At 32.1% G+C, this 19,827-nt stretch overlaps 3 protein-coding genes and 1 non-coding gene across 5 annotated transcripts; 2 read left to right on the top strand and 2 right to left on the bottom strand.

Annotated features, from left to right (window-relative positions):
* Window positions 1-6,348: 6,348 nt before the first annotated feature.
* LOC145052348 (uncharacterized) lies at window positions 6,349-7,311 on the bottom strand. The gene has a single exon (XM_079000157.1). It carries the CDS (start codon window positions 7,309-7,311, stop codon window positions 6,349-6,351), a length of 963 nt encoding a protein of 320 aa, XP_078856283.1.
* Window positions 7,312-8,261: 950 nt separating this feature from the next.
* On the top strand, window positions 8,262-10,168 carry KCS4 (3-ketoacyl-CoA synthase 4). Its single transcript, XM_079016641.1, has one exon. The coding sequence runs from the start codon at window positions 8,402-8,404 to the stop codon at window positions 10,001-10,003; it is 1,602 nt and encodes a 533-aa protein (XP_078872767.1). The 5' UTR covers window positions 8,262-8,401; the 3' UTR covers window positions 10,004-10,168.
* A 2,772-nt stretch (window positions 10,169-12,940) lies between these two features.
* Window positions 12,941-13,059, top strand: LOC145085287 (5S ribosomal RNA). The gene has a single exon (XR_013699693.1). It is a non-coding gene; the product is annotated as a 5S ribosomal RNA (ribosomal RNA).
* A 2,025-nt stretch (window positions 13,060-15,084) lies between these two features.
* Window positions 15,085-19,614, bottom strand: LOC145069520 (sugar transporter ERD6-like 6). 2 transcript variants are annotated; one of them, XM_079016555.1, is made up of 17 exons: window positions 19,471-19,614; window positions 19,093-19,349; window positions 18,795-18,857; window positions 18,601-18,690; window positions 18,340-18,399; window positions 18,179-18,244; window positions 17,941-18,082; window positions 17,793-17,857; window positions 17,577-17,669; window positions 17,125-17,205; window positions 16,906-17,037; window positions 16,692-16,754; window positions 16,401-16,460; window positions 16,200-16,265; window positions 16,021-16,080; window positions 15,697-15,811; window positions 15,085-15,409 (listed from the first exon to the last, which is right to left on the bottom strand). In XM_079016555.1, exons 2-17 carry the CDS (start codon window positions 19,291-19,293, stop codon window positions 15,297-15,299), a joined length of 1,470 nt encoding a protein of 489 aa, XP_078872681.1. In that variant the 5' UTR covers window positions 19,294-19,349; window positions 19,471-19,614; the 3' UTR covers window positions 15,085-15,296. The 2 variants fall into 2 exon arrangements, with proteins under 2 accessions (XP_078872681.1, XP_078872612.1); XM_079016486.1 differs by having other exon boundaries at window positions 19,093-19,558.
* Window positions 19,615-19,827: the final 213 nt, after the last annotated feature.

The following is a 19,827-nucleotide window of genomic DNA, read 5'->3' as shown; positions in this document are numbered from 1 at the left end:
CATGCAGTTGATCCAAAACATAGATCTACCCTTCTACAACCCATCCATCACGTAAAGTGGAAAACTTTACGTGAATCCAAAGAGATCTAGGCATTTTACACTCTAGGGCTAGGGTTTGGTATAAGATGGCTTCACCAAACACTCAAGAACAGGGACTTTAATGCACTCTAGACCTTCTCCATTCCAGATCTGAGGTAGCAACCTCAGATCTAACCTTCAAACTCGAAATACCACAAACCAAGCTTTCCACACACTTCAAAATGACGATTCTAGATGAATAACATCCCAAGAAACGAAGTAATACCTCAAAGGAAGCCCCAACAGAAGAGAAATCTGAATCTTAGCAAAGCCCCTTGCTCCAAGCCTCCTAACTCTCTAAGATCTCCTCCAAAATCTCTTCTCCAAGGCTCAAATGCACTCAAATCCCTCACAATTGCGTCTTAGGGTTTTCTGGACTTCAAGGGAGGGTGAAGAGGTTGGGGAGAGGGTATAATGTTCTTTATATAGGGCTCAAGCCTCGAAATTAGGGTTTTCTCCACTCAGCACCAACTCGCCAAGTCCATCCATGCTACTCGCCGAGTTGATCACTTAACACGCGACTAGAGTCGCGACCTTACTCGCCGAGTCCACTCGTGGACTTGCCGAGTTGCCCTTTCCCATTTACACTTTTAGCCCTTCAACTCTACTCTTGGTGTTTCGGGATGTTACAGTTTGATTGTTTGACAGGAAACAAGGAAGAAGGAAGAACAAGAGGGAGCAACTGGTGTTTGGGTGGTCCGAGGCTAGTAGTGAAGAAAGGAGTGCACGTTAGTTCAATTCAGAATGGGTTGTTTGCTCTCTTGATTCAATGGATGATATTGGTGAGATTCCAATTCTATTGGAATGGAATCACGAATTCCAATTCTATTGGAATCACAGAAGTTGATGCTTGAAGAACGGACCACAAAATTGAAACGGACCACATTATTCTTTTAGAATGTATTAGTCGTTGTTAGATTTTGATGTTTGCTTTCCGGTTTTGATTGTTTTTTAAGTTTTATTCTTTAACAATAAATGTAATTATTAACAAGTTTTACCCGTATTCTATAAGAAATAATGTATTTTTTTTTTGTTTTTATTCTTCTAGTGATTGTTCAAGAATTTGTTATTCTAAAAGAAGTTTTTAAATTCATGATCAAGAAATAGGTTCAAGAATATTTTTATTATTTATGGTTCAAGAATATTTTTAATTTTGAATATACTCATAAACATATTCTGTCAGAATGTCCGAATTAAAATAATTATAATTCTTAAAATCGGATTTTTAAAATTAATAGAATCTATGATCCCTTAAAAAAATACAATTTTCCTTTATTAAATGTTAATTGACTAAAATACCCTTCTAGTTAAACTAGATGATATTTTTCAATTATTTTTAATTCAATAATATGTATTAATCACTTTTTAAAATAAGTAAAATGATTGGCCCATATTTATACATACAATAACACAATAATTAGTTTGAATAGAATAACCTAGGCCTATATATATATATATATATATATATATATATATATATATATATATATATATATATATATATATACACACACACTTCCCATATATTAGATGGATTTATTTAAAAAAATAGTTAACTATGAAGGTTTATATATTTGAGAAGTTTGAATTTATAACAAAAATGAGAAAAATATTGAATTATTAAATTAAAGTGTTTTTTTCTATTTTAAATTTACATAAATAATTTAGATAAATAAATAAAAGATATTAATGAAACTTTAATTTAGAAATTTTGAAATTTTGAGGTAAGTTCATTAATGAAATTAATATCTATTTATTACTACATTTATTGTAATTAATACATTAAAATACTATGTGAAATTTAATAAATTAGGAAAACCTATAAAATGACATGTGGAAAAAAAATCTTCATGTATATATATATATATATATATATATATATATATATATATATATATATATATATATATATATATCCAGTCCGGGTGATGACTCATTTTTCGGTGATGCTAACTTAAGAAAATTGAAAAAAAAATTAAACAAAAATACAAATCATAAAATCGAGCATAGTATTTACTATATTGAAAAGAAAAACAAATTGGAAAAAAATGGATCATTAAAATTGAATTATGGATGATTTTTATGATCCATGATTCAATTTTAATGATTCAAAATAAATTTTCCAATTTTTTTTCTCTTAAATATAGTACTATGCTCGATTTTATGATTTGTATTTTTTTCAAATTTTTTAAGATGTTCTCACGAGTCCTAATCGAGAAAAGAGTCCTCAAATGATCATGTTTCTATATATATATATATATATATATATATATATATATATATATATATATATATATATATATAGGGTTAGGTTATATTGTTCTAACTATCTATTGTGTGCATGTAGGATTGATTCTGGACCAATCATTTTAGTTATTTTAATAAAGTAATTAATGCATATTAGATGTTAAAGATATAATGAAAATTAATTAGAACTTCAGTATTTAATATACATTAATTACTTTCTTAAAATAACTAAAATGATTTGTCCAGAATCAATCCTAGAAGCACACAATAGATAGTAAAAACATTTGAACCTATATATATATATATATATATATATATATATATATATATATATATATATATATATATAAAGAATTTTTTTTTCTTTTCAAATACATTAGATAGAAATTTGGTATCCAATGAATAAAACCGCTCCAAAACAAGATTCGCTTATCTTGGTTTGTCAAGGGCCTTTGGTCTAGCGGTAAGGAGTGACTCTCTCAACTTAGAGGTCATGTGTTCAAGTCTCACTAGGAGACATAGGTGATGTTTAGGATTTAGTTAGGAATATGATAGTTTGCCATTAAAAAAAAAAAAACTTATCTCGGTTTGTCTGTCGGAAACAATATGATTTGTATAAATAGTTGGAATATCATAATATACTTATTTATGAATAAAATTTTTTAATTTAAAAGTATAAATGTTATTAATCCAATGATGAACTAGTATTTTGATAAGGAGTCTCCATATTGTTCTCTGTTGATTTCAGAAGCAATTCTTAAATGTTAGAATATATGATATTCTGGGGAGGCAAAATAAGGGCAAAGGAAATGTGTTTATTTACTGTGTTGACGGTTAAAGAAGAGGGTGATGATATTGGAAATCTTTTTTACTTTGAATTGAGTTTTGCATTTGTAAATGGTGATGGAGATTCCAAACTGAGCCGAATTCTTTGTGGCCGAAGCTTGTGAAGCTTATTCATAGAGGATAGAGGTTGTGGTTGGAATGTTTAATACTCTAAGGCTACGTGGAGTGGTCACCACCAAGACACCAACCCACCGGAAAAGTGGTGTCACCTCTGCGTCACATCATCTTCACCACCAATCCACTCTACATAGGAAACGGTCACAACAAACAACATTCACTTTTTTATTTATTTTTTATTTTTTTAACATTATATTAAATAAATAATATAATTTATAAAATAGATAACTTTTTTTTTTAATTTTTTGTAACACTATATGAAAAAAAACATAATTTATAAGACAAATAAATTTTTTGAGAACACAAAAAAAAAAAACACATTTCATTAATTAAAAACATAGAAATTTAAAACCTAAATTACTAAAATACACATAAAACCTAACAAATCAAATATTACACTATTTAATTAAAAAAAGACAAAACTTCAAAAATGGTGCTTGTGGTTTCTGAAAATATCAAGTTTAGTCCCTAAGTTCAAAAAACCTCATAGATGGTCCCTATGGTTTCAAACTTTTAACAAATGATCCTTCCGCCTAACTCCGTCAGCTTTCTACCGTTAAGTGAGGGCATTTTCGTCATTTCAATACATAGGGACCATTTATGAGGTTTTCTCTATTTAAAAAAAAAAGGAAAAAAATATAATTATTTAATTAAAGGGCCTCTCTCTCTCTCTCTCTCCACCGTATACCCCCACCTCCTTCTCCTTTTTCTTTTTACCCAAGATGAACAACTTATCTTCTTCCTCTCTTCCTTCTTAATCAAAATTCCACATCTACCCACCAATCAGTTATATTCTGCCTAATCTCGACGGGAAAGATGAGCGGGGGGAGGGGAGAAGCCTGCTGGTGGTCGGCCGACACGTTACGGTAGCGGGGATTAGTGTTGCTCGTCGATACAGAGAGAAAGACGAGGTGGCAACTGGTGTTTCTTGGCGGAGGTGATGGCAAGTGGAAGCTGGAGTGGAGGCAATAGGTGGAAGGAAGCAGTGGTGTCGGGGCGTTTGATGGTGGTGGGTCACGACAGGAGGAGGCGGTGGTTAGGATGTCGCAAAACAACAGGCAGTCGTTGTGTATTGAAATGAACAGTCTCTAGAATAAGAAATGGTTTCTGAAAAAGATCAAGAACATGAACATCAAGAGTTGATTTCTGAAAGCCATGAAAGACCTTACTTTGTACCCGAACATGTTGCTTCATTAGCCTATGAAAGACAATTAAGTGGAGTTAGTGACTCCAAGTTGAGCTCCATACCTGATACAAAATCGGTATCTTCAGCTAGTGATGTTGAAAATAAGGATCATACAGAAGTTGACCACCATTCTCTAGAACCCGAACTGGTTTCTGAAAAAGATCAAGAACATGAACATGAAGAGTTGATTTATGAAAGCCATGAAATACCTTACTTTGTACCTGAACATGTTGGTTCAGTGGCTTTTGAAAGACAATCAAGTGAATTTAGTGACTCCAAGTTGAGCTCTATATGTGATACAGAATCTGTTTCTTCAGCTTATGACCTTGAAAATAAGGACCATATTGACCTTTCTCAAGAACCATAACTTATTTCTTTTGAAGATGGTATCGATGACAATGTGGAATCTGTTCAAGTGAGGGAAAGAGATGAAAGACTTCATGAGGATGAAATAAGTGTTGGGAATGTGATGAATCAACAAGAAGTAGTGAATGTGGTCTCTTCTTTGGAGATTATGGTAGAAGCAGTTCATAGCAGGGCATCAAGTCTGTCATCATCTGATGAAGTGAGTGAACAGGTATATAATGAGAAAGACGACGATGAGGTGGCAACATCAGTTTCATAAACAAGTTCTTATTTTGAAGAACATGGCAGCTTAATAGAAAGGTCTGAGATTGATGTCACAAGTTTATCAGTGGAAGAGAGTCACCCAAAAGAACATGTATATGATACGAGTCCTCGATCTGAACATGTTGCTTTGTAACTCTTGTTCTAGTTGATGGCAACGACAAAACAAAAGGAAGAAGAGTAGCAGTGAATCACAAAGGTGTGAAGATGGGTGGTAGTTTTATGGTGTTTTGCACTCTGAGAGAGAGAGAGGCCCTTTAATTAAATAATTATATTTTTTTCTTTTTTTTTTAAATAGAGCAAACCTCATAAATGGTCCCTGTGTATTGAAATTAGGGGTGTAAACGAGCCGAGCCGAGCCCGAGCCTGACCAAGCTCGAGCTTGGCTCGTTTAATTTTGAGGAAGCTCGAGCTCGACTCGTGAACAAGTTAGTGGGCTCGCGAGCCTAATCGAGGCTAAAGGAGCCTATATATATATAGGCTCATTTAAGCTCGTTTAGGCTCGCAAGCCCACTAATTGAAGCTCGGCTCGAGCTCATTTAATAAACGAGCCTCATATTTAGGCTTGAGCTCGGCTCGGGCTCGTTTAATTCGATCTCGAGTCGAGCTTTTAACGAGTCGATCCCGAGTAGCTCACGAGTAGCTCGGCTCACTTACACCCCTAATTGAAATGACGAAAATGCCCCTCACTTAACGGTAGAAAGCTGACGGAGTTAGGCGGAAGGACCATTTGTTAAAAGTTTTGAAACCACAGGGATCATCTGTGAGGTTTTTTGAACTTAGGGACTAAGCTTGATATTTTCGAAAACCACAGGGACCATTTATGAAGTTTTGTCTTAAAAAAAAGTAAAACATAAAAACCGCAAACAAATACTACTCTTCGTCATCGTCATCATCATCCTCATCCGCCTCGTCGTCATCGTCTACATTCTCATCGTAATCATCGCCCTCATCCTCTTTGTCTACATCGTCATTTCCCCCTTGGAGTTGTCTCCCCCATATGTGCTCGGTCAAATCGTGTCGTAGATTGTGATGTGTCTCATGATTTTGTATTTCCAAAACCCTAGAGAAGTATGTCGGGCTGCCAACTTGTATTACTGCAGGGGGTTAAGTACATCGTTCCCAGTTTATGAACAAATAGTTTTGCCCTCTTCTTCTATTATCATGTTATGTAAAATCACACAAACAGTCAACACCGTCGTTAGTTTTTCCCTATCCCATGTTCGCGTTGGATGCTTGATTATGTGTCACCTTTGTTTTAGGACTCCAAATGCTCTTTCGACGTCCTTCCATCCAGATTCTTGTGCTAACTTAAACAATTTTCGTTTCTCATCGGCTGGAAACGAAAAAGACTTAACAAATGTAGCATACTCTGGATATATGCCATAACCTAGGTAATATTCATACTTGTATTCATTTCCATTCACAACATATGACATATCTGGTGCTTTACCCTGCAAAATATCGTTAAATAACAGAGAAGCGTGAAGCACATTTAGTTCATTGTTTGACCCCGTCATACCAAAGAATGCATGACAAAACCATAGGTCGTTTGAAACAACCACCTCCAGTATACCAGTTGGGACCTCGTGATCTCCTCGCGTGAATTGACCACACCACGCATTGGGATAATTTGCCCACTCCCAATGTGTACAATCAATACTACCAAGCATCCCTGGAAAACCATGTTTAGCTTCATGTGCGTCATACAACTGCTCGACATCACTTTTAGTCGGATGCCACAAGTATATGTCACGGTAAAGCTCTATAACATACTCACAGAAAAGATATGTACAGTCTCGACCCGTACTCTCAGACATTTTCAAATACTCATCTGATGCATCTGCGGTTATATCATATCCTAATTGTCTAAGAGCGGTTGTATATTTGTGTATTGTGGTAAAACCATGTTTACCTCTAGCATCCCATCGTAATTGGAAAAACTCATAATTACGTTCCAAATCTGAAGCTATACGTAAAAATAAATTTCTACTAATACGAAAACGTTCTTCGAATTTTGATAGGTCATAAAGACTATCAGTGGCAAAATAATCACGTACCAAAAGTTCATGTGCCGCCTCTCGATCCTGATTGATATATTTTCTATGTTTCTTCTCACGGTGTGAAGTTTCGCCTCTCTCACGAATTACGTCTTGTGCCGCAGACAATAGTGTGTGCAACACCAAATCGTCATCAGAACCACTATCCATTTTTTGTTGAATTTGTATGTTTGATTTGAGAGAATTTGTATGTTTGTTTTGAAAAAATTGTGTAAAAGTGGATGGATATATATAGAGATAAAGGAAATTAAAGAAAAAAAGTTTATTTATTTATTTATCTATTTAGTAACCCAGCCAACGGTCCAAATTAAAAGACCAATCAATGTACGCGTCTTCGTCCAGAAGTCACGCCACCACCAACCCACTGAAGCCAGGGGCGGTGTTCATGTGTGGAGAGAGCCTCTACATAAGCATTTCACGCGTGGAGCTCCCTCCACTCCGGGCAACCTAAGTATCATGGAGTTCTTACAAATATCACAAAATAGATAAATCTTCTTTGAGATAAAGGAATTGAGCTGGAGCTTTTTATTTCGGAAAATCACAAGTAATGACTCTATAAGCAAAATTTGCAATTTCTAGTGTAGGATGCAACTCCAACAAGAATTTCTATGTCTGGTGACAACTGTCATAAAATATATAAAATATTTTTGAAAAAATAAAACATTAGACTTGTCGTAATTATAAATTGATACGAATATAAATAGAAAAAGGTATTTGATTTCTCTATGAATAATTAGATCAGTTAGATAGGTTAGAAGTTTTATTCAGAAAATATTTATTATGAACTAAAAAAAGTCCAAGCATAATTGCATGTTTAAACGTAAGTAATATTCAAAGATAGCCACTTAAACTATGAATATGACATACCATGTTCTTTTTAAAAATATTGTCATGATGTGTTAGTGTTAACCTTTACCAAAATATTTGATAAAGAAAAGACATTATTACGTTATCATTTATTCCTTTTTATTTTTTATGGATGACAAAAACTTTTAATTCATAAATCTAAGATTGTAAAAATAGAAAATTTTAAAAAAGTGGGGCATTCCTCACTTGGTAATAGATTATGCTTTCCCTTCCACACCCACACATTTCTTAATATTATTTATTCTCGAATCATTCAACTTTACTACGCTACGCCCCCACTCAAAAACATCAAAATTTCACCCCTTTCCATATAAATTTTTTCCAATCTTTGACTTGCTGTTGGGTATCTTTGAATCAACCCACCACCACCACCATGGACGGAGGAGGAGGAGGAGGAGGAGTCAGCCACCCCAATCTCAAGACTGACCGTGCTAGTGGTGGCGGCGTCGGCGGTGATGGAGGACCGGCCGTCGGTGTTCAGATCAATCAACGCCACTCTCATCGCAGGCTTCCTGATTTCCTCCAAAGCGTAAATCTCAAATACGTCAAATTAGGTTACCACTATCTCATCTCTCACTTATTGACCTTGTGTTTGATCCCTGTTATGATCATAATCTTAATCGAAGCATCTCAAATGAACCCTAATGACATTCGTCAATTATGGGTTCATCTACAATACAATCTCGTTAGTGTGATTGTATGTTCTACTGTTTTGGTATTCGGATCTACTGTCTACATCATGACCCGACCTAAACCCGTATACCTCGTTGATTACTCTTGCTATCGTGCACCGGATCACCTGAAGGCTCCATACGAACGATTCATGAAGCATTCTAGGTTAACCGGTGATTTTGATGAATCGTCTCTTGAGTTTCAAAGAAAGATCTTGGAAAGGTCTGGACTCGGTGAAGAAACTTATGTACCTGAAGCTATGCATTTTGTACCTCCACGTCCATCCATGGCCGCCGCCAGGGAGGAGGCGGAGCAGGTTATGTACGGAGCTTTAGATAATCTGTTTTCCAGTACCGGAGTTAAACCAAAAGACATCGGCATCCTTGTGGTGAACTGTAGCTTGTTCAATCCGACTCCTTCCTTGTCTTCCATGATCGTTAACAAATACAAATTAAGAGGTAACATCCGGAGCTTCAATTTGGGCGGAATGGGATGCAGCGCCGGTGTGATTGCCATCGATCTGGCCAAGGATATGTTACAGGTTCACCGGAATACATACGCCGTCGTTGTCAGCACCGAAAACATCACCCAAAATTGGTATTTCGGGAACAAAAAGTCCATGCTGATCCCCAATTGTTTATTTCGAGTCGGTGGTTCTGCAGTTTTACTCTCCAACAAATCAATCGATAAAAGACGAGCAAAATACAAACTCGTTCATGTCGTGAGAACCCACCGTGGTGCAGATGAGAAAGCTTTCCGTTGCGTATATCAAGAACAAGACGCCGCCGGAAAAACTGGTGTCTCTTTATCAAAAGATCTCATGGCAATCGCCGGCGGCGCACTGAAAACCAACATCACTACTCTGGGCCCACTTGTTCTTCCAATCAGTGAACAGCTCCTTTTCTTCTGCACTTTAATAATAAAAAAATTCTTCAATAACAACATCAAACCCTACATTCCTGATTTCAAATTAGCTTTCGACCATTTCTGCATCCACGCTGGTGGTCGGGCTGTGATTGATGAGCTTGAGAAGAATCTGCAGCTATACCCGACACATGTTGAAGCGTCGCGAATGACACTTCATAGATTTGGGAACACTTCTTCAAGCTCAATTTGGTATGAATTGGCTTATATCGAAGCTAAAGGGAGGATGAAAAAAGGTCAACGGGTATGGCAGATTGCATTTGGGAGTGGGTTTAAATGCAACAGTGCTGTTTGGAAAGCGTTGCGAAATGTGAAATCGTCACAAAATGGTCCATGGGATGATTGTATTGACAAGTATCCGGTTGAATTACTTTCGTAATTGGTTAAATTGGTTTCTGTGTTTTTTTTTTCTTCGTTAATTGTATTGGTTTTGATCATTTAAGTTAAATTTTGATTTCCAGTTTTATTTTCTTTTGGATAAGTTATTGATCTTGATCATGACATTGTTGCTCATTTTACTCAAATGATGTTTTCATGCTGTTTATCTTGTGGCTTTTCTTTCTTGGGCATTTCATCAAACACCTTGTGATCATAATATTGAAATGCAGCATCATACGCCTTTTTGGTTGTTCGATTGTTTATGTTTTCTGGTTTTTAATTTTGTTAGATGTTGGAAATTCAGTTCAAAAACAAAAGTGCATATTGGTTAAAAATAGAATGATGAAATATGTAATGAATAGTGACTAGTTTTGAGCATTTATTTTCATGTTAATATTTGGGGACCATTTGTGGTTGGTAGTGGTACAGGGGTACTTTTTAACTTTATGTTTTTCATGGCAATTTATGACCTTACAACTGCATTTTAATTGGATGTTTATTCCAGTTTTGAGAATAAATGCACATTTGAAATTCATTTTTGGGAAAGTTGGGTTCAACTCAAATTCTTATGACTGGATGTTTTTGTATAAAAGAGATAATTCAAAACTTATCAAATCATATAAACAAAATTGAGGTTGTCAAAATCTGTATCTTACATCTAATTATTTTACATCTTTATTATTTTACGTTTTATATTGGAATCAAAAGATCTTATAAAAATAAAGTTTTTGGAAGATCTTGAATTGTGTAGTAACCATTATAACTTTTTATAAAGTTTTTGGAAGATCTTGTCATCTTGAATTGTGTAGTAACCATTATAACTTGATGTTGATTAAAATATTGACTTCTTTAAGTAGTAATCAAAATTCTTATAGATGAAAACTGTTACAATGTTTTGCCTAATTCAAAATGAATGGATGAAGTTGTAATTATCTATGAGGCTTCATGTAATATGCAATGCTCGATTTAGGGTTGGATGTAAGGACTTTTAGGCTCTACTAATAAATTAAATGTATAATTTTTTAAGCATTGCATGAGACTTTAAGTAGAATGACGAGTTCCAAAATTTTAGAAAAATAAAAACTTGACTTTAAAATAAGTGAGATCTGATATCTTAAGATCATGGTTGGGATCTTAAATTATCAAATATAAATTTTGCTTCAGAATTTGTCCTAGTGCGAACAAGATCATGTTTATGCTTCTAGAATATTAATATCTTAACATCTTTCGAGATCTTAAATACTATGAATAAAAGGATTTCGATTATTATTATTATTATTATTATTATTATTATTATTATTTGGTATTTTCAATATAGATAGGTATTTTTGTATTACCAATATAATTTTTTCGTATTTTCAATAAATGCATATTTTTTTCGTATTATCAATATAAGTATTTTTTTTTGAAGTTTCAGTATAAATATTTAAATACACACATTTTGTATTTTAAATATAAATACCTATATTTCGTATATCGATATAACTATGTATTTTTTCGTATTTTCAATATAAACACATAGATTTCATATATATTTTATAAATACATATTATTTTGTATTATTCATTTATTAAACATGTAGGCCAAAATGTATTTTTACAATGAAAATCTTATTTATAGAGTAAAAGTATATTGATTTATATTTAATAAGCATAAAAATAGTTTTAAATACATAATTATGTTTTTTTTATGATTTTGAAAGTATAAAAGATATAGATACATATCTTTAAAAAATTTCAAAAACATAAAAATATCTATTTTGATGTGAATTATTAAAGCTATTTATATATTTAAAATGTATTTTGTTTGTGTATACACTTAAAGTGTTTTTACAATAAAATATATAACTGTGTTTTCGGTTGTAAATTTTTTGAAGTGTTCAATTATGCTTTTGAATACACAAATACCATTACAAATGTACTTTTATTTTAAAAATACATATTTGTATTAATAACATGAACAAATTTGTATTTATTGAAAATGCAGAAAAAGAAGTATTTATACTGATAATACAAAAAAATATTATATTGAAAATAGAAAAATAAAATACATATTCAATACATGAATAATATAAAACACTTATATTTATATAATATATATAAGTTGTCTGATTAGATAACGAGTTATTAACGACTTGCCTATTTCCTCCAATTTTCTTAAGTGAGAAGGAGGATGCTGATATGGGCATCCATGTCAGCTAATCACACCCGGTCAACGCACATGTGGTTTAGGATGACCGGTTTAACCTGTAAAAAGGCAAATTGAAAAGAAAAAAAAAATTGTAAGTTTGCAACATAAACGAACCAAAATTCCATCAGAAGGTAAAATCATAAATTTCAGACAAACTTAATCTTTTTTATAATATATCTCTTTTAAAAACTGTACCTAAATGCATTTTTCTCCTTGTTGTGTGTTCATTTTTATGTTGTATTTTTCTCTTGTCTTTCACTGTAATTGTACTTTGTACTATGTTTCGGGTCCAGCTTTCCACCGGCTTTTTTTAATATAATCTTTCGTTGCCTCTAAAAAATGCATCTCTCTTATTTAATGAAAAAAAAAATTCAGCAAAGCACGTGACAATAACTGCAATTTTCTTTATTATTTAATACGGGTGAAATTGATAGTAGCATAAACATGATTTATTATCAAACATATTAATTGTGAAATTTGAAAACGAGGGATGATAAAGAGGCCCACATGTTGGAGCTCACTATTTGTGTTCTAAAAGTCGCGATTTAACAAAAAGATTCATACACCTAACATGAGCCATTAAATGTGAGCGGAAAGAGTAGAGCATGTTCTGTATCCTTTTGGGCTTTTGGCCTTTGGTTACCATTTATAAATATATTTATCTTAAAACACTACTCCTTCATCCGTTCGTACATTTATGTTTTGAATGAAAGTATTTGTTATTTTCTTTTGTATATCTATTATAAAAGGGTGCGATCATACCAGCACTAGTGCACCGGATCCCATCAGAACTCTGTAGTTAAGCGTGCTTGGGCAAGAGTAGTACTAGGATGGGTGACCCCCTGGGAAGTCCTCGTGTTGCACCCCCTTCTGTTTTCAAAAAAAATCTATTATAAAATATAAAATATTTAGAACTTTATTATTTTAATTTTGTTCAAAATGAATACTCATTTTAATTTATATTAAATTGAATTTTTTATTATTAATATATTTAGTTTGATAATTTAAATATAATGTTAAACTAAAAATAATTTTAAAATGTTTAAACATAATCTTAAATATAAAACCCTCATCTTAATTAAACTAGATAATTTCCAAAAGATTATATTTTAAATAAAAATATTAAATAAAATAGTTTTAAATCAATTAACCATTATTGAAAATAACATTAAATCACTATTTATATTTACCTAAAAATTACATAAAATAAACTCAAAAAAGGCACCGAACATATATTCACTTTTTCTTTTATTATAAATAAAAGTTAAAGTGTTACTTCGATAATGATTCTTATCATCATATTTAGTAACTAATTATTTATATAATGGTTTAAGTCATTAGATTTTTGTGAATATTTTATTTTTATTATTGGTTATAGATTTTTTTTTTTTTTTTTCATTTTAGTCAATATGATCGTGATAATTGGTTTATAATATTGAACAACTTCGTCAGTGTTATAATTAGTCATCGAATTTTTCTGGATATTTTATTTTAGTCATTATATTTTGTTTAAACTACCATTAGTCATTGAACTTGTTTAAAATTTCATATTTAATCAATCTACTTTATTATTATATTTATAAAAATAAAAAATGAAAAAGAACTACTATTTTGTTTTTCATTTCCACAATAATTAAACTTGTTACATCAATTATTTTAGAGTAAATTATATGAATGATCCTTATAATTTAAAGTGGCGTAATCTTTTTTAACTCGGACAGTCCCCAAACTTTAAAAACTATTTTGTCATTTTCCACATCATTGTTTTTGTCGCCTGAAGAAATGCATCCAATTACCGTCGATAATTAGTTTCACTTTGGTCTCCTCCATAGAATTAAGGCAACCATAAAACCTCTTACCCACATTTTGTTTGGTCGAATCTATTTGTATTTGCAATTTCTTTATAGAAAACATAGCCCTTGTGTGTTGAAAGAGGATCGAGTCCCCTAACTCAAGTTGCTGTAAGAAGTCGTAGACTTGTTAAGGTTTTCAATTGATTCACACGTATCAAGATATTGTCCAATTTGGGTCTCCTAATACAAAGACTTGTAATAGTCTTTTTAAAGTCATTGGGATTGTATGGGTTAGTATCGGTGACAATAGTGATGAGGTAGATAAGGACAAAATAGTCTTTTTAAAGTGATTGGGATCCGTTCAAGTTAAAAAAAAAATTAAGGATTAAATATGTAAGCTACCCTAAATTACAAGGATTAGTTGTATAATTTACTCTAAAACAATTGATGTGACAAGTTTAGTTGTAAAGAACATAGTAAGTTTATTATATATATATATATATATATATATATATATATATATATATATATATATATATATATATATATATATAAAATAAAAATCACTAAAATGAAAAAAAAAAAAAAAAACAAATTCAGTAACCAATAGTTTAAACAAAATATAACGATTAAAATAAAACACCCATAAATATACACATAAACAAGTTCAATAACCAGTAGCTTATAAAAATATATAATGACAAAAATTAAACTCTCAAAAAGATTCGACGACTAAAAATAACCTAAACCTTTTATATAATTAAAAAACTTAATGAAAAATTATTCACATTTTTAAGTCAACCCAACCCTATCTATTTAACCGATCTCTAAATTCGGTTTTCCAAATCCCTCGACCTTCATCACGTTGCTACCTATAAAATTATTGGAATCAAATACCTGGAAAGCTAAATCTAACTTAAATTGACCAAATATAACATAAACAAAACAAGATATATATGCTCTTCAGCAGCCTCTCAAACTTATTGCATAGAATAAAACTCACTAGTAATTTTTGTAATAAAACTTTCAACACTATTCTCATGAATACCTTCACCTCTGTTCCCATTTATTTATCTCTACTTAAATGCAATATTATCACTTATTCAAAAACAAGTTCTCAATTCCCTTTCTCTTTTATCTCTTTTCTTATTACATTACATGATTGCAACAAATGTAATAATGATGTTCTTATGGGATTCGTAAAGACCATGCATTTGCATACAAATTCCAAATAAATTACAACAAGCCCTCGAATTACACAAAAAGAATATTTAATCAACAACATGAAATCAAGAATAGAGCAACATCATATCATCTCAAGGAAAACTGTATTTCCTCCAATGTTTTTCCCTTTGTTTCTGGTACCAAAAGAGCCGAAAACACAACCGTTGCAGCACACATAAGCATGTACAGAGTAAATGTTCCTGTCAAACCAAAAAAAAACAATTATAAATATAATTATAATTCACCATATATTTTATATTTATTGCTAAATTCATGTCATTTTCATTATTGCATGACTGGACAAACTTTTTTGGGTTAAGAAGGGCATTCATGTCTTTTCACCGACGAGTGATCAAGAGCATGATCCTATTCCACTTTTTGGATGGGACAATCATTTTTTTTTTCTGATTGACATCGGTCTTAGTCCCAGTGTGTCGGTCAGTGTCAGTGTCAGTCTATCAGAGAGAGAGAGAGAGAGAGAAGAGACCTCCACCACTCCATGCTAAAAGCAAAGGTGCGGTAAGTGTGATAACCCACGCGATAAACCAATTGGATAATGTTGCTACACTTCCTGCAAGTCCTTTTATATTCACAGGAAGAATCTGGAACATCAAGAAAAATAAATGAGTTTTATCGAAATAAATAAATAAATAAATAATTTAAAGTCTTTAGTTTTAAGTCATGAAAATTATTCTTAATGTATGTCAGTAGGAAAAGTTGCAGATTATGTTATTCATGTTAGCAACTGAAAATAATGAAAATTTTACCCAAATTTTTTAATATTATGAGGTTGACTGAAATATAATTGTACCTCAGACATAATGATCCATGGGATGGGCCCCATTCCAAGAGAAAATGCAATTACCATGCCCTAATCAAGAAGTTGGTCAAAGTCAAACAACATAAGTACAAAGCTTAAATAAAAAGAAATGAAAGTAAAATTGCTATTTCTCACATTTAGTTATAAAGATAAAGATAAAGAGCACATACCACAACTCCAACCACTGATAAGATACCCATTGCAGCATACACCGAAGAATTGTCTTCCACATAATCCTAAAATGTTTTCCATAATATTACACAATAAAATTAGTGCAAAAAAGAACTTAAAGTTCACACCTTTAAATCTTTTTCAAAAATATATTGTGGTTTTATCCAAATTGTAAGGTGAAAAAAGAAACATATAATTACCTTAATGAAGAAGGATGCTGCAACAACTATGAGACTGATAGTCATTCCAGCAGAAGAAACCTATTGAAAAAGAAATTTTCCCATTTTAAGTAAGGTAAGAAATAAAAACATACTTTCATTTATTTTAATATTGTAGCATCCTACTTTCATTTCTTTCAACTACAACATTTTATTTTCAATCTTTACCTATAAAGAAATGAAAGTAGGATGCTATAATAAAAAAAATCAATAAAAGTAGGTTGCTATTTCTTGCATTGAATCCTATGTAGTAAGTAGCATTGGTTCCCTTACAATTAGCAGAAGCCTACGTCCTGTTTTGTCAACCAACCATGTGGAAACTGCAGTTGCAATAACCTAAATGGTGCAAATAATCTTTGTTAGAAAGTCGTTTTTATTAAAAATTAAAAAGGGGAATAGTTAGTTATAATTAGGTGGCCCACACTGTGAAATGTAAATCAGGTACAAAGTGGGCCCCATTATAAGTAGTTGTTATGTTGATGCTTACTTGGATAGCACCGAGTCCAAATGTAGCAGCATCACTGCTAGAAATTCCTGCAGTTTGAAAAATGTTACTGGAATAGAATAGAACACCATTGATTCCACTGAGCTGTTGAAGGACAAGTAATCCGATTCCGATCTGCAGGAATTAAAGATTCCGGAAGATGATGTTTAGTAAGTATGAAAAGACAAAAAAAAAAAAAAAAAAAAAAAAAAAAAAAGGTACCATTAGAGGGAACCAATATCTTCTTTGTTTGAGATCTGAAAACCGAATTGTAGCTCTTCTGTTTGATGATGCTACGGATCTCTAAAAAAATGGAAAATATTGACCGATTGTTGTAAGATCATGTTTTAAAAAGATATAAGATTAAAGATTGTTTGATGCACATATACTGAAACAAATATCCCGGTTGAACAGTCTTCATATGATGACAAAGGAATGGAATGAGTCATTATATCGCAATTTTTCATTCCATTCCATGATGAAATGAAAAAGAGAACACCCCCTTGCTAAGGAATGAAAAATTAACAAGCAGGAATCACATTCCTCTAAGAATGGTCCATTCCATTCCATCCCATCCCACAAAACAAACAACTTTTTTTTTTCATTCCAATGGAATGAACCATTCCATTCCTTCCTATTCCAACCAAACACTACCTTAATGTTAGAGTATTCACCTTAATTTCATTTACTTCAACAGTAATATCAGTATCAAAACCACGGAGAACTTGCAAAGAAGATTCAAAATCATCAGTCATACCCATCTTTGCCTGGAAAATTCAGATAATATTAATTAGCTCAATCATTAATATCAAGAAAGAAAAAAGCTCTTCTTTCCAATAAAAAAAATATTAAAAAACTCCAACAAAAACAAAACACTTCATTAAGCTTACCAACCACCGAGGAGATTCAGGGATAAAAAAGAGACCAGGTATCAAAATTAGGCATGGCAAAGTTCCTGCAAATGAATTTAATTAATATAAATTATTTGAATAAGAATAAGCATATCTTAAAAAACATAAACATAATAGAAGTAATTACCCAAAATTGCAAGTATTCTCCAATTAACAAAAAGTCCCAGTAAATAAGAAAGCATTATCCCAATTGTGACAGATAGCTGATTCACAGAACCTAACCCCCCTCTCATGTTTTGAGGTGCTATCTCAGCTATATAAACAGGAACCTTCATAATCCAAAAACATAATAATTTTTTTTATTATCAATGAAGCTTTTTACAAACAATATGTTTCTAAAACATATAGTTGACAATAAGGATTACCGTATATGATATAATTCCAACACCAAATCCTTCCAATAACCTTCCCATGTACAGAAATGATGTATCCTATAAAAGACAAACCCATTATTGACTACATGATTAGGGTTCTAAGAAACTTTAGATGCAAAAAAAAGAAAAAGAAATCGTTATTAGAAGATTACTTGGGCAAATGATATACAAAGCCAGCCAATGATGTTAGGGATAGCTGCAATCATCAAAGACTGAAATTTTGACCACATAGATTTAAAGTTGTGAGTTATGTATCTTGAATGTTTTGCAACTTATTGCTATATTATATAAGTGTGTAGAGTAAAAGTAAGTATATATATATATATATATATATATATATATATATATATATATATATATATATATATATATAATTTCAGATATGAAATCCAAAGAAAGAAAGAAAGGATTACCCCTTTCCGACCAATATACTCTGCAATTTGACCACTGGCTATTGCACCAACCATGGCACCCACATTTGATAAAGAACCAAACAAAGAGAACTGAAACCCAATACTTCAAAATCAGTTCATCTTTATTCAAAAGAAATCAAACTCCAGATTAGTCGAACAAAATTCAGTAAAAAGAAAATGATCAGCAAACGAACCTCAGAGACAGAGAGGTGAAGATCGCGAGTAATAGCTGTTTGTGTAGGTGAAGAATAACCACCCTGAAAGAACAAGAAACATCACACAAAATTGAAATCTTCCATAAAAGAGTCACCCTAACTCTAGATGTGAAATTGACCAATATTGAACTTCAGAATTAACACAGATGATAGATCTTATGTTATTTGGTAAGGTTTTACAGCAAGCAACTTCAGATAGAAGTCAATTATGGAAAAACTTGCAACAAAATCCAGAGATGCTATCTTTTTCGGAAATAGAAATTGGGAGATTACTTACAGTGAAACCGAACTGGATGGGGCCTAATGCAACGATAAGAACACAAGCAAGGACAGAAACAGAGCGGTCTCTGATCATCTGAGAAGACGTCATCATACTGGATTGTCTTGAACCCATACGATACCAACTACCCGTATGAAGAAACGGTTTTCTGAGATCCCTATCCGCCCTCCCATCTTCATTTTCATCCCTGAAACTCATTTTTTGCTTTCTTCTATGCAGATCCTTCCTTTTCTCTTGCTATATTTACGATTACACTACATAAATCATAGATGGGATTACGGTTTGTTTGAAGAATTCTATGTATTAGAAGAAGTGTGGCAAAATAGTAGTAGGGTCAAGGGATGCAGGTGCCGATGTATACAGGTGGACGTGGACCTGAGAAGTGAGAACTAGTGACAGGCGACTACTCTCGAATGTAGATGATGATGATGATGATGATGATCTGCGTTTGTGCTGATCTTGTATGAGTTATTAAATACCCATTTTCTTCGGCTTATGTTCCTCTTAAAAAGATTTGACATTTTTTAGTGTATTATTATACATCTAATATACCTGATTTATTGTTTATGATATTGAATTTTTATTATGTTTTTAGTTTTTATAGATACGATATAGTTATCAAAATAAATACTATCTATTTCGGTAATCTTAGGTTTTATTTCTAACAAAAATTTTAATAAAAAAATATTACACTACTTTTACGTTTATTTTATTTATAATTTATCTTTTTTA

This window comes from Lactuca serriola, chromosome 1 (assembly GCF_051521515.1).
Source record: "Lactuca serriola cultivar US96UC23 chromosome 1, Lser_US96UC23_V15, whole genome shotgun sequence".
Taxonomy (NCBI): domain Eukaryota; kingdom Viridiplantae; phylum Streptophyta; class Magnoliopsida; order Asterales; family Asteraceae; genus Lactuca; species Lactuca serriola.
The sequence above is the reverse complement of the archived record's forward strand: the minus strand, read 5'-3'. Positions and strand labels throughout refer to the sequence as shown.